We start from the raw sequence: 20,127 nt of genomic DNA, 5'->3' as shown, positions 1-20,127 counted from the left end.
TGGAAGGCGAACAAGGTTAACAAAGTGAGGGAAAGACTGCTTGGGAAGGTGCTTGGAATGTTGCATGCTCACAATACTTCCTTATTTTGGGTGCCTGATGTGTTAGGATGGATCACATTTTGGGCTGTAGGGAAAGGAAAGATTGTCTTGGGGTTAATGAACCAGAATGGGATTTGGGAGATCTTGTGTTGTATTCATGGCTCTACCTTAAGTTTCCTGATCGACCTTTCACAAGTCTCATATGGTCATATGCCTTGGTTTCCCATCAGTAAAATTGAGATAATGCTTGCTGACCTCAGAGTTATGAGAATAATTCCACTGATATTTGTGAGGTGCTCCAATACTACAGCTGAAACCTTTCTTCTTTCACTGGACAACTTCAAAAACTGAGCTGTCAGCTAAGGAGCTCCCACTGTCATTGTTGAGGCTGTGAGATGTATCTTCAGCTGATTAATCAGCCAGGAAAAGCCTGACCCATACTGATCTAGGTACTCTTATGTATCCAATCCCCTTGTTATAACACCCCGACATGACAATGGAATGGAAGCAGCCATAATGGATTGTGTATGCCTGTTAGTATCAGGAATTATTGTTTTAACTACAATCAGCTTTCTTTGCTATGTAACCCTACAGGCCTTTGGAATGCTCTTGGAATTGCAGATGATTCTGTTTAGCTGAGTCAAACCCTATCGTTTCTTAACTATTTTATATAGTCCTGAAGAGACGGACTTTTATTGGCTCCCTAATTTAGAGATCTGTTTTCCTCAACCATTGATATTGCCTTATGTTGCCCTTTTACTTCACAAATATTAAAAGAATATGCCTTTCTTGTGTTGCTGAAAGTCCTGCTGGTGTCATCATCTCTTGTTTTGGAAATTCTGAATGTGGTTGTTTGGAGATAAAGGCAGAATATTACCAGATTTGCCTGTTACTTTGGGGTACACTCATTTATTAGGGTTACTCTTGGGAGGGGTGTCTGTAATTCTATCAATGTGCTGCTTGAGTCACTTGTGTTTTCATGTGGAGCTCTACTTCTCCCTTCTGCAAGTCCCCTCCCAATGAAGCTATCCTGCAGGACCTAGGTTCTCCAGGGCTGGGTTCTTCCAGCCCCAGAATCAGACGAACATTTGCACACACATTAACAGAGTGCATCTGAGAGGACCGGGCTAATCAGCACTCTCAAGCTGACCCCTTATATGTCCCTGGACTCAGTAGACTGGGTTGAACAGACCTCCAGGCTGTCACCCTCATATACCATGGGCACTGCACCGGAAGAGAGGCTGCCCTGAGCAGGCTGGATTGAGCGGCACTTCAGTCTGCCACCCTCATGTGCCGCTGGACTCAGCAGACTGGGTCAAGTAGTACTTCCAAGCTGCTACCCTCATATATCCCAGGTTCCACACATCCCTATCCCCATTTTCATGTTACAATTGTTCTGGTAGTAAACACCACAGGATTTTTGGGTGCTGCAGGGATCTTTTAGCTTAGGTATGAGAAGTGCTGCTGCAGAGCGAATGGGGAAGCCAAAAACACCCATGAGCGGGGAGCGAGAGAGAAGCAACCAGCCTGACCATGAAAGTTATTTATTGCCAAGTAATAACCATACAAAGAGAGCCAAACAAACAAAACAGTTATGATATTAAATCTAAATTAAATTTGATTACAAAAGTTAGGTTTACAAAACTATAACTGATCACACAAGTCAGGGTCAGAAGGCTATACCTAGCTAGAGAGAGAATGAGCGAGCTGGGTTCTCACCACTCCGTGAAGCTTGAATCGATCAGGGTTCCCAAGCAGTGGTGGTAGCTGTGGGTCTGGAGTGCTGGAGACAGGCAGAGTCCCTAGTATGATCAGTCAGATGAAGATGAAGTCCCAATGGAACTGATGCAGATTTTGGATCCAGGCATCAGAGTATTACTTGAGCATGGGTAGGGTTTTCTGTAGGGATAGAACAGTGGTTCAAGGGAGAACACTAGATGGGTTTGTGGGTAAACTGATGGCTCAAGGGAATATACAGGCTAGACAATGGGAACAGACCATTCCTGGCTATGGGCAGCTCAAAATGCAATTAGGCAGCTTCAGTATTTTGGATACCAATAAAGGATTTATTACTATAATTGGTCTGATACTACTGGGCTGGGTGTGTACAGGTGTGGGTTCATTAAGGTCTGGAGCAGAGGTTACCCATCATGCAGTACTTTTCTGGTTCCAGAGTTCAGTGTGGTTCTTGCCTTGGAATCTCTGTTCTCCATTTTGTATGCTAATGGAGATGCTTCGGTGTCCGACTTTTGGAGATATACTCATCTCATGGAACTGGAAGGGACCTTGAAATATCATCAAGTCCAATCCCCTGCCTTCACTAGCAAGACCAAGTACTGATTTGGCTCTGGATACCTAAATGCCCCCCTCAAGGATTGAACTCACAACCCTGGGTTTAGCAGGCCAATGCTCAAAGCACTGAGCTATCCCTCCTCCTGAATGAGCAGTATTGATGCAAAGGGATTTAGATGTCTCTCCCTTCCTTTTCATTGCTTTTTGTAAGTCTTTCTTCTGATCAGCTTTGGTTCAAGCAGAGGCTGGTGGGGGTGGGGAGGGGTCGGAGGTCTTTCGTGAGTCAGATAGGCTGGTACTGTGCCCTGGTTCCCCAAGAACTCAGAGCTGATAGGTAACAAGGAAAAGATATTAAGCTATATTTGTTTAGAATTGAAATGTATTCTGTTCATCTCTAAGGGAAAAAGAATCTGCTAGCAATACTGATTACATAGTATGTTCAGAGAATCAACTACAGAGTGAAAGACGTCTAAAAATAAACTAACTGGTATAGTTTGATGTAAAATTTGGCCTAGTCATAAAACACTGAGAGCTAAATCCTCGGCTGGTACAAATTGGCAAAGGTCATTGACTTCAATGGAACTACACCACTTTGCAACAGCTGGGAAACTGGTATTACAGTGTGAGGAATATCTTAAAAGTGAAAAAAAAAAAGCTTATTTGATACTAAATTAAGCAGTAATCCAACAAAATGGGTTCAATCAAGCATCTAGGTTTGACCAAGTACGATGAATAAAAAGGAAGTCCGGAGGAGGATATTGATTATCTTGCACAACTGTTTTCAAACGGCTGAAATGAGTAAACACACAATTAATAGTGTTATCTCTAGATTTTCTCCACATCATAATGAATATGGGCTCAATGCTGCTCCTATTGACTTCAGTCAGACAAGCCAGGGGGGCGGCATTAGAATCTAAAGGCTTCCAAAGCTCAGTACTAAGATTGTGAATCTATCCTGGATCCCATACCATCTTATCTAACCAGATCACTCAAACTGTCTACTACTACAATTCAGATTGTGAGGGAATATGTGCTTAACTTAAAGTATCTCCTCTCTTAGGATGCTCTAGTTGCCTCCAGTGTCTGAGAATGTAGCGTTATCTCATGATACACTTAATATTATGATCATACTGCTTTTATGAAAAACTTCATTCTTTTCCGTAGTCACTAGCTGCTAAAAGGGGGAGTTTGCATCTTGCAACACTATGTGACTCATGAGGAATTACTTGATCATTTTTTGGTCTCAATTCACAAAGTTAGCTTACTTCCTTAGTCGAGAGTTGTTTAAAAATCAAGATTTATTATTATTTAAAAGATTGTTAACCATTTCAGGTGTATCCTGTGCAAATATTTTGGTCAGATTCCCTTAGTCCTGTCCTGTAATTTGAGATAACTTTTAATCCTGGCTCTGACTCACGCTGTTCCATTGAGCAAAGCATCTAACCATAGTCTTCCCCTCTGTAAAATTATTGTAGTAATCAGCTACTCCATGGATGTGTTCTGTGAATCCTAGTTAATCACTGTAATTTCAAAGCAATGTTATAAATGCTAAGTGTTAGTATCTTTAAATAGAGAGACAAGGTGGGTGAGGTAATATCTTTTATTGGACCAACTTCTTTTGGTGAGAGAGACAAGCTTGTGAGCCACACAGATCTCTGCCTCAGATATGTGTAGCTAGAAAACTTTCCTCTCTCACCAGCAGAAGTTGGTTCAGTAAATATGACCTCATGCACCTTGTCTCTCTAGTATCCTCAGGCCAGCATGTCTACAACAACACAGCACACAACAATGGATAATATAATTAAATAGACTTTTATCATTCTGGTTCTGGAAAGAGTGGGGAAAAGTTTTAAGATACACACACTGATTGTGTAGGTGATATGTTCACACTGTTTGCTGATTTCAGTGGATGATTCAATCGTCACTGTTCCATTGCCTACTTTTCTTAGCATAGTTCCCAAAGATTTCTGTTGTTCGAGACAAGATTTGTATGTCGTCCCTTTTAACATGGCAAAAAACACATAAAAGCGCTTTCTGTTGGGACGCTTGCTTCAGAGATGAGCTCATGGAAACTTCTGAACCTCCACTCTCCTGCATGCCTTCTTCCCTGGGTTGCTGTACAGGGTTAAAAAAAAGTGCCACAAGAGTCTTTTTTTTTTTTAAGAGAAAGAACAGAAAAAAAGAGCACTAATCAGCATGTCCTGTGCTCTTCTTTGTAGTCCCAGCGCCGTGTTACGTTTCACCTCCCTGATGGCTCCCAGGAAAGCTGCAGTGACAGTGGTCTAGGAGACCATGAGCCTGTGGGTAGTGGAACCCTGATCTCACACCCTCTCCCTCTGGTTCAGCCACAGGACGAATTCTACGACCAGGCCTCACCGGACAAGAGGACTGAAGCTGATGGCAACTCTGACCCCAACTCCGGTGAGTTGACTTTCAAGGCTTTGGTAGTCTTTTGTAGAGGTTGTTTGTTTTGTTTTCCCTTTTTACTTTAAAAAAAAATGTTTAAGCTGAGGGATGTGGAGCATGTGCATGGATATTTAGTCACAGCAGTTCGGTAGAATTTACAGCATGTTAAATTAGTTGCCTGAAATATCATGTTGCAATGTTGATTGTAAAAAAAAACCCACATGTTAAAAAAAATTGTGCTTATTTGGGAAACGTATAAACAGACTACATGATGAGTAGAAAAAACAAGAAAGAAGGAAGTTCTACAAGGTAGTTTGCTTGTCTTTGTTATCATTTGCAATGTTGTTTAGTATTTACCTATGCACTTTCTTCTTACAATGATGCGTCTGTCTTCACTGTGGGATGGGATTTGAAATCATCCTAAATACCTATTGGAGATCAAAGGAACAATCAATTGTAGGTGATATTTTTCATTGAACTAAGTTTAAAAATGGAGCAAAATAGGGTACATATAGTTTTCTGGCTAGTTTGCATATAGATACCACTTCTTTCTATAGCTGTCACATTGAAAGCCCTTCTGCTTGCAAAAGTAAATGGAGATTCTCTGTTAGTTTGAGAGGGTGGGGTAGCTCATATTTGGCTCTAATGGATATGAGTTTCATCTATGATGTTCCACATGGGCAGTTTGGCTGGCACCCACCATGTCTATATATTTGGTAAACTACTTTTTCTTTTTAATTTTAATTAATTTTTACAGTATATTGAAAATATAATGCTTGCATCCTGCACTATAGATGCAGCTCAGCAAGTGATAATGGGAGAATCATACATCTGAACTGAGGACTCTACAGGTAATGTGACTAGGGCTCCTTGGGAATTTTTTGACAGTGTCTTGTCTTTGGAAAATGCTGATTCATCAAAACCTAAACTTCACAGAAACACATTGGTTTTGACAAAATGTTTGCTGGGAACATTTCTCAAGGGGGAGAGAGACAGAAAGACAGACACTCCATATAATAACCAATAGTTTAATTTAAAGCTGAGATTTGAAGCTGGGCCTACCATATCATATGTAAGCATGCTAACCACTGGGCTATTGGCTGTTATGGAGTTTATGTAGTCTCTGTCTCTCTATCACATACATGTTTTTGTTGTTTTTTCATTAAAACTGTTGAATGGTCTTGGTCTTGTTCTGCAAAAACAAATTCCCAAAGCTTGAAATTTTTCACAAAATGGAAATGTTGTTTTCTGGCCAGCCCAAACTGTGACCTTAAGTCCACAAAAACACAAGGACCGGTGAGAACGAAAAATGTGTATAGTATATGTAATTGATTAGTTTAAGTGGAATTATCCTGTTAATTCCCTGTCCATGCAAGAGAAGAGTGACATATTTAACTAGAGTACAGGGCTGTCTTAAGGCTTCATTCATTACCTGTATGCACTGTAGCATGGACTTTGCTGATACTGAGCTGTATATCTCTATATAGCACATAGCATACAAGTCCATCAAACAAAGCTGAATAAAGAGCAGGATCAGTAAACTCTGTACAAAGGTCTTACATGAGAGTGTTTCTCCATTAGTGAATAGGTGTCAACTGCACCGTGCAGTCATGCAATATTAATTACAAATTATCTAACTCACCGAAGTCGGCAGATGTGTTTAAAGCTCATATGAATATATCTGTTTTAGTGATGTCTGTAACCGATGTGATTATACACAATTTAGTCTTTGGGGACACTAAATTCATGGCAAGTCTATGAGAAACTAGTGGTCAAGCTGTACTGAAGGTTAGTGAGGCATGGGAATATAGTTTCCTATACTAATTATTTTATCAGACTGAATTAAAACATACATTTAAATAATGTCTTTTATATCTCATCAGATCTTAGAAGCTAACCAGACCATAATAATTTATTTCACAGGCGTCATTCCAGGAAACCAAGGTTATGAGGCACTGGTGATTATGTAGATTCCACTCTTAACTCTTGAGTCCTTACTTAGTTATTGCCCAAGCAACAATGAAGTGGTCACTGTGTGGCTGAAGATGCCTATTTTTTTATTATGATATGTGAAATAGTTTGCAACAGTTTATGGGCCTGAAAGATCCTATGGCATCTTTACAGGAGTAGAAGTTCTACCCAGCGTTAGGGTAAAATTAGGATGTGAGTAATTACATTCTGCCTACCTAAATTACTGATTTTGTGTCAATTGGATATGGTAATCTTTGACACTTCCTGTCTTAATCTATAGTGTATTATTGCTGTGCAATGTTAAAGAGTTGTTGCATTCAACCCTAGAGGTAGTTTGATTTCAGTGGTTGTTGAAGTGATTCCTACTATAGTGTGCATGGTTTAAAAGCATTGTGAATATTTGGGATGACAGGTGCAATTATGCGGGGGGGCTGTGGGGGAGGATCTTAGTGAAAACCCATATTGTTATATTAATGAAACATATGCATTAGATTAAATCTTTAAAAATACAGAGAAACAGACAAGCTTTGTGATTTCTTTGTAATCCTAATATTTAACCATATCTGTGGTCAAAAGAAAAAAATGGACACATTAAGACTTTTGAGGGGCTTTATGTTCCTCTCTCATTCAACACACCCATGATTTACACTGGAACAAAATACTCAAAAAGAGAGTGTAAAATGTTTCCAAATCAGAATGGTCATATTTATATCCATTTTACAGAAAATATAAGGAGGTCATAAATGAGGATTTTTAAAATAAATCTGTAACTTTGATGTTAGTCTGGAGGTGTTATATATGTAAAAGTCTCTCAGAAAACAAAAAACTGTGTAATAATAATTACAAGTTAGACATCCACACCTCAAAAATAGCATCAAAGTTCAATATTTCTTTAATAAAAAGCCTCATTCTCCATTACTCTTTCTCTTGTGTAATCACAACAGTAAATGACACTATCATGTGTAATAAGAATTGTACTAGGTAGGTAGTAGTACAATTGTCTGAATATTCTATTTTTTTCAAAGTTCCTTATTTGTGTTACAACAAATAACACGTTCATAGAATCATCAGGCTCAACGGGTAGTGATCAATGGCTCCATTTTGAAATTTGAAATTTTGAAACTCCAATTAACTTTTCTCTATTTGCACTGTGTATTTGTTTATTTATTTATTTTTATTATTTCTCTTCAGGTGTAAATGAGAACAGACTAGGCAATTTCATGATTTTTTTTAGTCAGTATCTAGTATCTAATTTCATGTTAGTGTTCCCATGCATAAATACTGCTGCAAATGTAGTGTGGTAAATATTACAGAGCAAGGTTTGTAGTGCTCTTTAACTGTTTCCACAAAAATGAAAAGAAGCATAGTCATGGGACTATTTGTAATGATTGTCTAATAATGTATCTGTACATGTGGGGCCAAACTTGTCCTTCACTATCCCTTGCAAAGCGAGTTCTAATGCAAGGTGTGCTCAGTTTGTTGAAGCAGGATGCTATTTCTGCCCGGAAAGACCTGTTAAATGTTGACAACCATTTTGGTGAATGACTTCAATTTTTTTGTGAATGGTGTGTTTTTATTGTTGCATACCATAAATTTATGTAAATAAAGATGTAGCCATTGTTTCCTGATAGTGGTATGTTGCTGCTTTAATTAAGTTTGGACAGGAGGCAAGGGGCAGTTTTGGACAGCCTGCAATGTTGAAGAATCAGTTAAATATTCTCATAGCTGAATGATCTACTGCATTAGAAACTCACTGTTATGTTTTGTAAGTGTTGCCAGCCTACGAAGAGACAAGGGAGTTATAATTACACTAGTCTAATGAAAAGGGCATACACAGCCAGAGGAAATTCCCCTAGCTAATATTAAAGACACCAATATCTTATGAAAGTAAGAGAGATTACAAACACTAGTTTTTTTAGCTAAATATTGTCACCACTACTGGAGGGCAGACAAGAGAGGCAGGATAAATAGAAAATAAATAAATAAGCACTTTAATCAGGATCTGCATACTCCAAGATTGGTTTAGGACACTTAACCTGTCAACTTTGTGTAGGCTCACATTTTCCAGCCATGCCAGAAGAAAAACAGAAGGCAATGGATTTAGTTTAATTAGTCTGCAATTTTATTCACTTAAGATATCTGGGAGTAACCAACCACAAATTGTACAGTGCATCATATTTCCTTAATCATTTACCCTGCCACCCTCTCCTTATAAGAGGATTAAGGGCGCTAAAAAGGAGGGGGCTTGCTTTGCTTTACATCCTTTTTTAATCCATTTTCTCTGATAACAGTAACCCTTCCATACTGATACCCACACTGGACATCCACCATAAGTTTTATGTACTAATTTGTGACATTATAACCTAACTTCCCTGCCCCACCCACTGGATCCCAGACCCACTATGGGGAAGGAAAAAAAATATTCCACTTCACTTTGGCTGGTCTGGAAGTGAGGGACAAATTACTTACTCCCCAGCCCTCAAGGAAGAAAGGACAACTAGCATGATGCCTGCAGCAGATCATAAAGGGACCTGACTCTTTTTTAGATTCTATGAGTTGGAGGATGGGTACTGCCAGCCCAATCTAGGCAAAAGCAAGCTTTTCTGGGACTGCACGTAGTATAAATACTCCCACTCTTTCAGTCAGCAGGAAGGGCAGTGTCCCTCCCCACCCCACAACCTGATTAAGCTATTTTCTTATCCTCCCTATTCTGTATAGGTCTATTTTCTTCCTTCCTCTACCTCTGCTACCAGTAGTAGAGGGAGCCTTTAAAGAGGTAACAATCCCCTTTTTTCCAGCCATCTCACAAAGCTATGATGAATGAATATCTTATTCTTGAAACTTTCATCTAATCCACCTATAGGTGTTTGCCATCTCAGACTTGTATGATCAATGATAATTGACAATTAAACAACTATAAAAGTTCACCTTTCACTTGATGCACCAGTATATCCCAAGGTTATCCTATTTTATCAGAACTCTTCTGTCAGTGAGCAATATATTGTGGGTGAAAAATTGCATCCTTCCATATATTTTCATGAGCTCTGTGGCATTATTATAGGTTAGTAACAACAACTAATTCAAATTCAAGAGTTATGGCTGAGATGACTTAATTTCACACACAACATTAATTTGTAAAATGTTGCCATTCTTAAACACAATTATGAACAGCCATGTAAAATGACACCATGTTGACCATGACTTTGTGGTCAGTGTAGACCAGGACAAATTGAAATCAGTCAATTTATAATAAGTCAATTGTTTGCAACCATCTTGAAACATAATAAAATGAAGTATTATGTGTAAGCCCAAAGAGGAAGTAGAACAGGGATTTCTGATTGCTCCATTGAGAATATATAATTAAAAAGAGAAAAATAATGACCCCCCCCAACCCTGTAATTTGACATAAAAGAAGGAGAGCTTTTAAAGGAATTTGCAAAAGTAGAGGTTTAAATATTAGTCGGCCACATTTTGATTTCTGGTGTATGTATTTCTGACCCAAGCTGTTTCTAAATGAAGAATATTTTTGAATTTAAAAGACTATTCATTTCACTTCTCACTCTTCCTAAGAAAGCTATTAAAAGGGAAAATAGTTCCAAAGGTTTCAATTGTTGCCAGATTTTATCTCTCAGTATGTCAGATACGAACCTGCAAAACCACCAAATTGCCCTAAAGTCTAGTAGAAATTGCATATTACCAACATGACTTTATTGCATCTCTTCTGCTTGCTTTGTGGCTTTTTAATGTGTTTATTACAAAGTGTAATGTTAACAGAAACATCCTGTTTTATGACCTGTTGACATTAAGAGTAGAATTGGATGTATTTTAATCTGGAATGTTTCTTTTGTAGTTCAGCAGGCAGGTGCTCAGTGTTGTTTTCTTGCTAGTACAGTTTCGATTTTCATCAGCATTAAACGAGCCCTTATTAGTTAAGGATCCTGCTTTCACTGCTCGTTTAGCAGCCTTTACTAAGTACTCTCATTTAAACTGGAAATGTTGGCTATATTGAATGTAACCATTAGATGGGTTAACAGAATGATAGAATTGTATGTAGGAAAAATGTGCCTCCTAGTGTAAAGAAGGTGAAATGTGTACTTTCATGAACTTGCTTGATGAAATTACATTTTGATAGCTTCAAGCTGTGGATGTGATTCATTCTCCCTCAAAGAGATAAAGAGAAATAGCATATATTTAACCGACTGTGGGAACTGCTCTGGGGAGAAAGCCTATTATACATTTCAGATGTGCGTCTGTGGAAATAAGTAAGAAGCAGAGAGAAAAAATATTTGTCCTTCATATGTTTGCCTAATTTCTACCCATAATTAATAAGCAATATATATAAATGTTACATAACCCAAAATTATGCCTTTATGTAAGGAAAACAGGGCTTGGGTGAAAAACTGTAACACAACCTTGGCATTTTAAAGGTTTCACTTCTAAATATAAAAAGAAGAAAATTGTTTTATAATGCCCGAGGGTATTCAAAATAAAAATAAAAATTTGGAAGTAATTCCATGTTCTTGGAAGCAATGTCTAAAATAACTCAAGTCTGCCATTAATGCTATAATTACAACGCTTTTTATTTCCAGTATATTAAAAAAAAATTGTTTCAGTGTGGCTTACAAAACACGAGACCACACATTTGAATAAACCTAATGATACAGTTGTTTAGTGAAATGATTTCAGGGGAATTAAATTATAATATAATTCCAGTAATAAGCAGGAATATTTCAGTGGCATGGTTTAATTATTATTACAGTTCAGAGTTATGGCAAGAGTGTCTTGTATTAAACTTGCAACAAAGAGTCCTGTAGCACCTTATAGACTAACAGATGTATTGGAGCATGAGCTTTTGTGGGTGAATACCCACTTCATCAGACACATGTATTAAGCTTGGTCATATGACAGGGTCCCATGTGCAGAAGCTAATCCTTTCATGCAAAGAACTCTGGTTTACAGTGTTACTATCACAGGGGCCAGTGGGTGATGGTGTTTTAACCTTAACAGTCTATTGCCACTGTATAATCCTTGCTTTTCTTTACTGCTCCAAAGTTGCTTGTTCCACTTGGCTAGACTGAAGTTCATAGCAGAGAATTTACAGTTTAACATGTAGCCAGGGAGGCCTCTATGTTAACTTTTTCTCTCTAGATAAATCACTGTCCATAGCTATTTTTGTGTTTCATATTCTGAGAATTGAAAGAAGAACATTTGCCTTTGAGACATTTCCTCCATTTCATTAAACACAAGTTCATATCTCACACAGAATCTTACACTGTCGCATTTAGCTACAGGCAAATAGTAGCAAGAGGAACTGGAGACAAGCTGGCTGAATTACCCTACTGAACAGCTAAAAAATAGACTGAAGACTGGATTCAATCTTAGCACTATGTATTTGTTTCTTAAAAAAAAAAACCCTGAGAGGCATGATATGTATCAACATTTTATTAAGATTTCTACAGCATTCTTAGTTTAGAAAGAAGACACAGAACCAAATTTTATCCTGTTTTCCTTTCTCTTCTCCCCATGCACCAATTCAGGATGTGTGGAATGTGAGTCAGGTTTGAATCTGATCTGTGCAACTCATTTCGTAAATGTGGGGTGGATATTTAGTGCAGATACTCCATAGGGAAGAGATACAGAGACTTGATAAATGGCTTGGTAAAGGACTTAAAGGAGGTGTTTGTTAAAGGAGAGGAATGAGGAGGGTAGCCTAGAGGCTTCTGTAACTTGCATGGCAGGGAGCCAAGCCCTGTTTCCTTGATAGCACACCTTAACCCTCATTTGAGAGCGGGGATGGTAAGGTCCCAGCAATGGGTTGACTGGGGACTAGAATGGAAAGAGAGGGGGGCTGGCAGAAGCCACCAGGTAGATATTGAATGAAATGGGGTTATCCGCACTGTACACTTTTATCTGCTGCTTTGTCCCAGAAATCCAATAATAAAGTTGCGGCCTGATTAACACATATGCAATGTCTCCTGTCCTCCTGTCAGGATAGCCGGACAATGTCTGATATAGTAAAAAGCCATCTACACTCAGAAATCTTTTCATTATACAGATTCATAGATTCTTAAGACCAAAAGTGATCATTTTAATGTCTGTTATAACTACAGCAGGGGTGAACAAACTACGGCTTGTGGGCTGGATCTGGCCCTCAAGGCTTTGGATCTGGCCTTCAGGATCACCACCCCCGTGGTGCTGCAGGCCCGGCGCTGCTCTCACGAGCAGCTGGCACCACATCTCTGTGGCCCCTGGTGGGAGTGGGGCAGAGGGCTCTGTGTGCTGCCCTCGCCTCCAGGCACCGCTCCCGGCAGCTCCCATTGGCCGGGAATGGGGAGCCACGGCTAATGGGAGCTTCGGGAGAGGTATCTGGAGGCACGGCAAGAGCAGCAGACGGAGCCCTCTGCCCCCGCCACCAGGAGCCACAGGGAGATGGTGCCAGCTGCTTCCCGGAGTGGCACAGTGTAAGGCCAGGGCGGACAGGCAGGGAGCCTTCCCTGGCCCTGGTGTGCGCTGCTGCCACCCTAGAGCCACTCCAGGTAAGTGGTGCTGACCTGGAGCCCAAACCCCTCATACACCCCAACTCCCTGCCCCCTGAGCCCCCTGCCACACCCCAATCCCCTGTCCTGAGCCCCCTCCCGCACCCCTCCCTGCACCCCTGCCCTGAGCCCCCCTTGCACTCCACACCCCTCCTGCACCCAAATCCCCTTCTCTGTATCCTCTCATACAGCCTCCACCCCTCCTCTTCCCCAGCCCTGAGTCCCTTCCTGCACACCGCACCACCTCCCACATCCTGCACTCCCTTCCACAACACAATGCCCTGCCCTGGCCCTGCATGCAATTTCCCCACCCAGGTGTGGCCCTCAAGCCAAAAAGTTTGCCCACCCCTGAACTACACCACATTTTCAAAAGATATCCAGACTTAAAGACTTCAAGTGATGAAAAATCTATCCAACACTCAGTTACTTATAGACAGCAATCAAGTTACTTCTTTACCTTCACTTTGATAAACTAAGCAGACTGTGCTTCTTAACCTGACTGTAAGTCAAGTTTTCTAAATGTTGACTCATATTGGTAGCTCTTTTCTGAACATTTTTCAGTTTTTCAACATCCTTTTTAAGTGTGGACTCCAAATCTGGACACTATATAAGAGAAAAGTGACAAATGCTGCATGCTTCACCACTTAATCATCCAGACCTTTTATAATAGTCTCAAGGTTAAAATGACATAACCACAATTTCAACTTAAATGCCCACAACAGGGGAAAATCCCTCCTCATAAAACCCCTAAAACACAGGCAGTGCTTTTATTGATTTCCTTCTGTACAGATTCTTATGTTTTGATGTCAGCGGGTATTTCTTCATGCCTCAGCAGCTAAACACAAAGGTCTCTTTACATTAGGATTAAAACAGAGAAACTCAAACCAATTTTATAGCTATCCCAGTAACTGATAAAAATTAGAGCAACAAAAGAAAATTGCAGTTTCAGTGTCAGTTACGTTTCTTATGCTACACTCCATGCTGGAAATCATTTGTAAATAAGGTTAAGATTTTGTCATGGATATTTTTAATACAAGTCAGGACAGGTCATGGACAATAAAGAAAAAATCATGGAAGCCATGACCCATCTGAGACTTTTACTAAAAATATATGTGCCAAAATGGTGAGCTTTGGGTCCCCACACCACCTGAAACAGGGAAGCTGTGCAGCAACTAGGAGCTCCAAGGCTCCCACTGTGGGTTAGGTGTCAGAGCTCCAGGGACCCCTTGCCACCCATGGCTGGACGCTGTGCGACCTTCCGCCACTTGCAGCAGCTGGGGCCTGTGGGGTACCCCTGCTACCTGCAGCTACGGGGGCCCTCCCACCACCTGTGGAGTCTGGGAGCTGTGGGGTGCCCCTGCGGTATCCAGGAGTGGTAGGGTACTCCCACTGCCCACATCCCCAGGGGCCCATGGCGGATGGGAGCTGGAGCTGCAGGGTTCTCCTGCTGCCTGTAGCTCCAGGATCCCCCACTGCTCACAGCAACTGGGAGCTGTGGGATACCCCCACTGACCATGAGGGCCGGGAGCTCAGGGGTTCCCCTGCTGCCTGAGGGCTGGGAGCTGTGGGGGCGCCAGAGGCGGCGGGGGTACCCCGCAGCTCCCAGCCCCCATGGGTGGCGGGGGATCCTGCAGCTCCCAGCCACCGCAGGCTGGAGTCCTGGAGTCATGGAAGTCACGGATGTTGTGATTCCATAACCTCTATGACTAAATTTTAGGTTTATTTATAAATAATCATGCAGATTTTACAAAATGGGTAACAGTAGCAAGTTGCAATCCTGAAAACCCTTTTTCATGTAAATAGTTTCCCTGACTTTGCAGCACATGTTTAAAAGTTCTCCCTGTGGAGCTGCATGCAGGCAACTAGTAGAAAAATGTAACATGAGTGGAATAAAGGCAAAGGTGGAGGGCATGTTGCTGCACAGATCCTCTGTAATTGGCCACAGTGATTTAGAATAAATACTTTTCTCTATTTACAGCAGGCTATTAAACTAAAATTAATTTCTGTAAAGTTTATTGGCATCACGTAAAACTAAAATTAGTGAATTATGATACAGAAGCTCAACTTTCCATCATACTCTAACCTAGGGGTTGGCAACCTCTGACATGCGGCTCGCCAGGGTAAGCACCCTAGCGGGCCGGACCAGTTTGTTTATCTGCTGCATCGACAGGTTCAGCAGACCGCAGCTCCCACTGGCTGCGGTTCACCATTCCAGGCCAGTGCAGGAGGCGGCGGCCAGCACATCCCTCGGCCCACACCAGTGGGAGCCGCGATCCGCCGAACCTGCTGATGCGGTAGGTAAACAAACTGGTCCGGCCCGCCAGGGTACTTACCCTGGCGAATTGCATGCCAGAGGTTGCTGACCCCTGCTCTAACCTGTTCTGAAACTGGAGTTCCAGATTTTTATGGAAGGGTGTCAAAATAGAGGAAAAACTGATTACTGACTATGTCAAGACTTGCTGTGTGCTTTAATTTTAATACATATTTGTGAAAGTGTAGGGAAATATCTGATATTACTTATAGCTCATATTTCAACTTAATTAAAATGTAAAACTTGTCCTGACTCATTTAAATTACATTCATACATACCATTATCCTTCCCCCTAGAAGCTGGTGCTCATCTCTGGAAAATTGCCAAGTATTGGTCCAGTATCATTTTTAACTTGGAGTCTATAAACAGAAGGAATTAAGATCTCCATAAACAAGATTATATGTATTATCCTCTAGTTTGTTTGAATAGATATCTTGATAAACGTATTTGCAAAAGTCAGACACTAGGGGACAAATCCAGTGACGAGACAGAGAGAATTTAGCATTATAAGTAACATGCATCTTCAAATGATCTCTCGGACATGTAAGTTACACTAACATATAAATTTAGACTGACAATCACATACAAACACAATATTTACTACCCTTACACATCACCTCTGAATGTGATCCACTGAATGTGAATTTTAAAAGTCTACATTGGATGTATCTTACACACCCAGAGCTAGACTCTGCTCTTAATTACACTGCCATAAATCCAATAGCTCTACTGACTTCAGTGATGGAAGAATCTGACTCGGAGAAGAGAGAACAACTACTAACATTGTGGTGTTTATTAAAGCTATCTTCTGACACAGGCTCCTCAGCATGTAAGTTACATCAGCTTAGATTTCCTTTCACTTAGCCACAGTCAATGACTGAATGGAGAACAAATGGGAGGAAATCTAAGAGAATGGAAGAGATAAGACTTGTACCATCTTTCACATCACTAGGGTTATTTGAAATATCTATATAAGAATTTTTTTTAATTAAAAATGGAGGAAATTTTGCCAACTGTGTTTCTCATTTATTGACCACCTATTACATATTATACATTGATCCCCAGGGTTAAATCCAGGCCTGGCGTAAGCAGTTGAAAACTCTTTTGAAGTCACTGGAGTTTGCATCTGCTTCAGTGGGCTAAATTTAATCTTAGAGCTGTGTGAAAGTCAGTGGTTTCAGTTCACTGGAAGTCAGGTGATCTATTTTCTCTTCTATCTCCTTCTGTACATATATGTAGGTCTTGGCATCCTTTTATTTTTTTTTTTTGCTGATTTTCAAGATTGAGTGAAACCAAAATATAAGGTGAAAGAGGCAAACAAGCAAGCTCAGCTTGAAATGGTTATAGTTTTCCTGAATTCATGTCAAAACCACTGAATTTTGTAAGATTTTCATTTGAAACCACTGAATTTCAAACTGATTTTTTACTAACCACTCTAGCTTGAAACTTGCTTCAGTTTCATTGCAAGTGCTATGAATCTCTGAGAAATGTCTAGTCCAAATGTCAGTTCTATAACAAAAAAACCCAAATATTTGGCTTCATTGTAGAAATTTTAAATTGCATGATTGTTGTTTAAAGTCGGAAGCCACTGTATTTTCAGTGAGATGCTCTGCCAGTTAGCATGATTTCTCCAGTTGGCCAGATTTGTCTTCTTTTCCCATTTATCATTCTGTAAAAAATAGAAATAAGATGAACAACTGAATAAAATCCAATTTTTCAGGCATAATTGAATGGATCGGGAGAACTGTGTGTGAATTCTGGGGTATTCCAGAAGGCAAACTAGTTCTAATCGTGTGACACAAAATCAATTAATGATAGTGGTGATTTTTCCAAAATCCTAGGGCAGTGAAGCATATAATATGTCACATACAGTTTGTTATTTGTTTGTTTGTTTTTGAGACTCTTTCAGGAAACTCTAGGGAAATTAGTATTCTAGGGTTTTTGATTAATATCTTGGTTTGTTACATTAGTACTGAGTTTGATTATCTGATTAGTCAAATTCAGTTTCTAATGGTGGACTTGACTGTGCAATCTCTGTTTTCGTTGGTAAGCATTTGCTCATTCAATAGGACTACCCTGGTGAAAAAGGATTGCACTGCTGAGTCCCTGGAAATCTCACTTGCAACACTTGAATGGGTACAAATGACCAATGGAGTGGTAGAATTTTTGAGCAGCAATTAATGCTGTTTTGATGCTCCTGTTAGCTTTCCTTAGTCTTTAGCACACCTTAGACAGACTGGACATTGTGCATATTTAATTCTTATTTCTGCTGCTGTAATTTTTCTTACATTAAATATTCTGAGGGACAAAACTAATTTGTGATCCTTATTATTTTCATGCCCAGCTTTGTCTAAAAGAGGCTGATCACAAGATATGCCAACTCTTGAACTAAGCGAGGCAATGCTTTTTTTTAGGTCTTTCACGTACTCTTTTACAAGATATGGAGTTGACAGCTAATATTATTCTGTAGATGTATATATCCACAAAATCATTCCTGCTTCTGGTTTTGAGAAATAATGGGAATGTGACTCCAATTCCATCCGCTTAGAAAGTAATCTTGTTCCTTTAGAGAATAAACAATATTTGTTACTTTTAAATGGCATTTTTTGAATGAACAAGGTTGTTGTCTAATTTCCAGTCTTTTGTTTTATTACCATGCTAATCAGATACACCAATTAATGACATTCATTTTCAGTGTCCTGTAAAGTGTACCTCTGTTTAAAGACAACTGTTTTTGTTTTGTCCTTTTGCGCTTCCTGGATAATAGTTTCTGTTTGATTCCTACTTCTCTGAGTACCTATGCACCACACAAGGTTGTTTTTTTGTGTTTTTTTCTCTTTTCAGATGTACTAGCTTGTAAGCATATCTTATTGAGTGCCATGACATTGGAGGAGTAGAAGGTAATTTATCTTGGTGCTCAGAAATTCTACAGTGTTACTGAATGCTGATGACTATATACTTGTGCCGTAAATGGAAAACCATCTAGTCAGAAACTGAAATGCTTCATCAAGTAAATAGCAAAATGAGCTTTTGCCTCCCAAAATTGTGAATTATCCCCTTCTATAGACAGTGTAGAGGCACCATACAATAATTTGGAAGGGCATTTTGAGACATTTGAAAAGAACTCTTAATTTCAAGTACTTGTTTGGATTTTTTTTAAGTGAAGCTCTGTCCTCAGATAAGTTCACGCAATTTCCATTGAAATGAATTGCACTTCTGTTGAAGTGGTATCCACTTACCTGAAGGTAGATATGGTTCTACATTTCTAGAATGAAACAGAGAGAACTGTATTAACTTGTCTCCATTTACTGTTTGGTTTAATGCTAAAATAATTATATATTACTCAATGATGAAGGCCTGCTCTTTGTACCAACACATAGACATGTTACCATATGACTTAAACTCCACATCAGGGATGGAAAACTTACTTCTAATATCTTCCTTTACCCTAGTACTCTTCCTACCGTCGTTGTGATATAATATTAATAGAAGACCTGGAAAATTCAGTTGTAAAGCAGTAAGCTAGTCTCTGCCTTAGCTATAGTGGAGTTCTCCACTCACTATAATGGGTGCCCTTTGAATTCACATGTATGTGATAGGTGTCTGCAACTCTGATCAACCCCTGTACAGAGAAGAGAAAATCACTGTTTGATTTGTTATTTGTTTTGTTGTTGTTTGTTACTTTTTTCGGGGGAGAGGTTTTATTTTATTGCACAAGTAGGATACCAATGGGTTGATGTAACCACGCTTTCTCATGGAAGTGTCTTAGAGTAGAGAAATGTGTTATTAATTCATAACATTAACTTGACAACAAGCCTTTATGTAACCTATGAGACTCAATAGTTATTTTGTTTCTCTAACATTGGGAAAATAAATATTACATGTATGTAACAAGGCAAGGACTCACCCGTGCAGCACCTCCTGTCAGTCATCCTGGGAATTAGCTCTTTTGACCCAGAGCGCCCTCTGCCGGCCGGTGTCCTGCTTGCCCCCATGTCCCTCCCGGACCTGGTGCCCCTTGTCCTCAAGCGCTTCTCCCTGGCAGTACACCAACTCTCAGGATCTCCCCACCCAGGGGAACCCCCACCCACTAACCCCACCTCGCCTCAGTCACCATCTAGCCCCCGCTCACTGGGCCAGATTGCAGTGTAAAAGCCACTCATCATAGGCAAGGGGGGTTTGGACCGGCTGCCTCTGCCTACCCTGGGCTGCACCCTTGCACCCTAGTACCTTTCTGGCCTTTGACAAGGCTGCAGCTTGGGGCTTTTCCAGGGTGCATCTCCCCAGCTCCCTTGCCCTATTTCCCAGCCATGCTCCCCTCGGATACTCTGTTCAGCTTCTCAGCAGCCAGGCCCTTCTCCCACTAGAGACACAGAGAGACTAACTCTGTTCTGAGCCCGCTGCCCTCTTATAAGGGCCAGCTGAGCCCTGATTGGGGCATGGCCAAAGCTGTGCCTGCTTCCCCAATCAGCCTGGGAACTACTTGCTCCCAGCCACAGACCACTCGCAGGGCTGTTTTAAGCCCTTTAAAGCTGGAGCAGGTGACCACCCCACTACAATGTATTTTTCCTT

At 40.4% G+C, this 20,127-nt stretch overlaps 1 protein-coding gene across 4 annotated transcripts in view; it reads left to right on the top strand.

Moving 5' to 3' along the window:
* PCDH9 (protocadherin 9) overlaps window positions 1-20,127 on the top strand; it is a 904,042-nt gene that overhangs the window by 565,073 nt on the left and 318,842 nt on the right. For 2 of the 4 annotated variants that reach the window (XM_030566294.1, XM_030566283.1), the window contains exon 3: window positions 4,551-4,752. The exons of 1 other annotated variant lie outside the window; for it this stretch is intronic. In XM_030566294.1, coding sequence (XP_030422154.1) covers window positions 4,551-4,752 — 202 coding nt within the window. The remainder of the gene's footprint in view (window positions 1-4,550; window positions 4,753-20,127) is intronic. One more of the 4 variants, XM_030566305.1, reaches the window with a different exon arrangement.

The sequence above is a fragment of the Gopherus evgoodei genome, chromosome 1, assembly GCF_007399415.2.
Source record: "Gopherus evgoodei ecotype Sinaloan lineage chromosome 1, rGopEvg1_v1.p, whole genome shotgun sequence".
NCBI lineage: Eukaryota > Metazoa > Chordata > Testudines > Testudinidae > Gopherus > Gopherus evgoodei.
The sequence above is the reverse complement of the archived record's forward strand: the minus strand, read 5'-3'. Positions and strand labels throughout refer to the sequence as shown.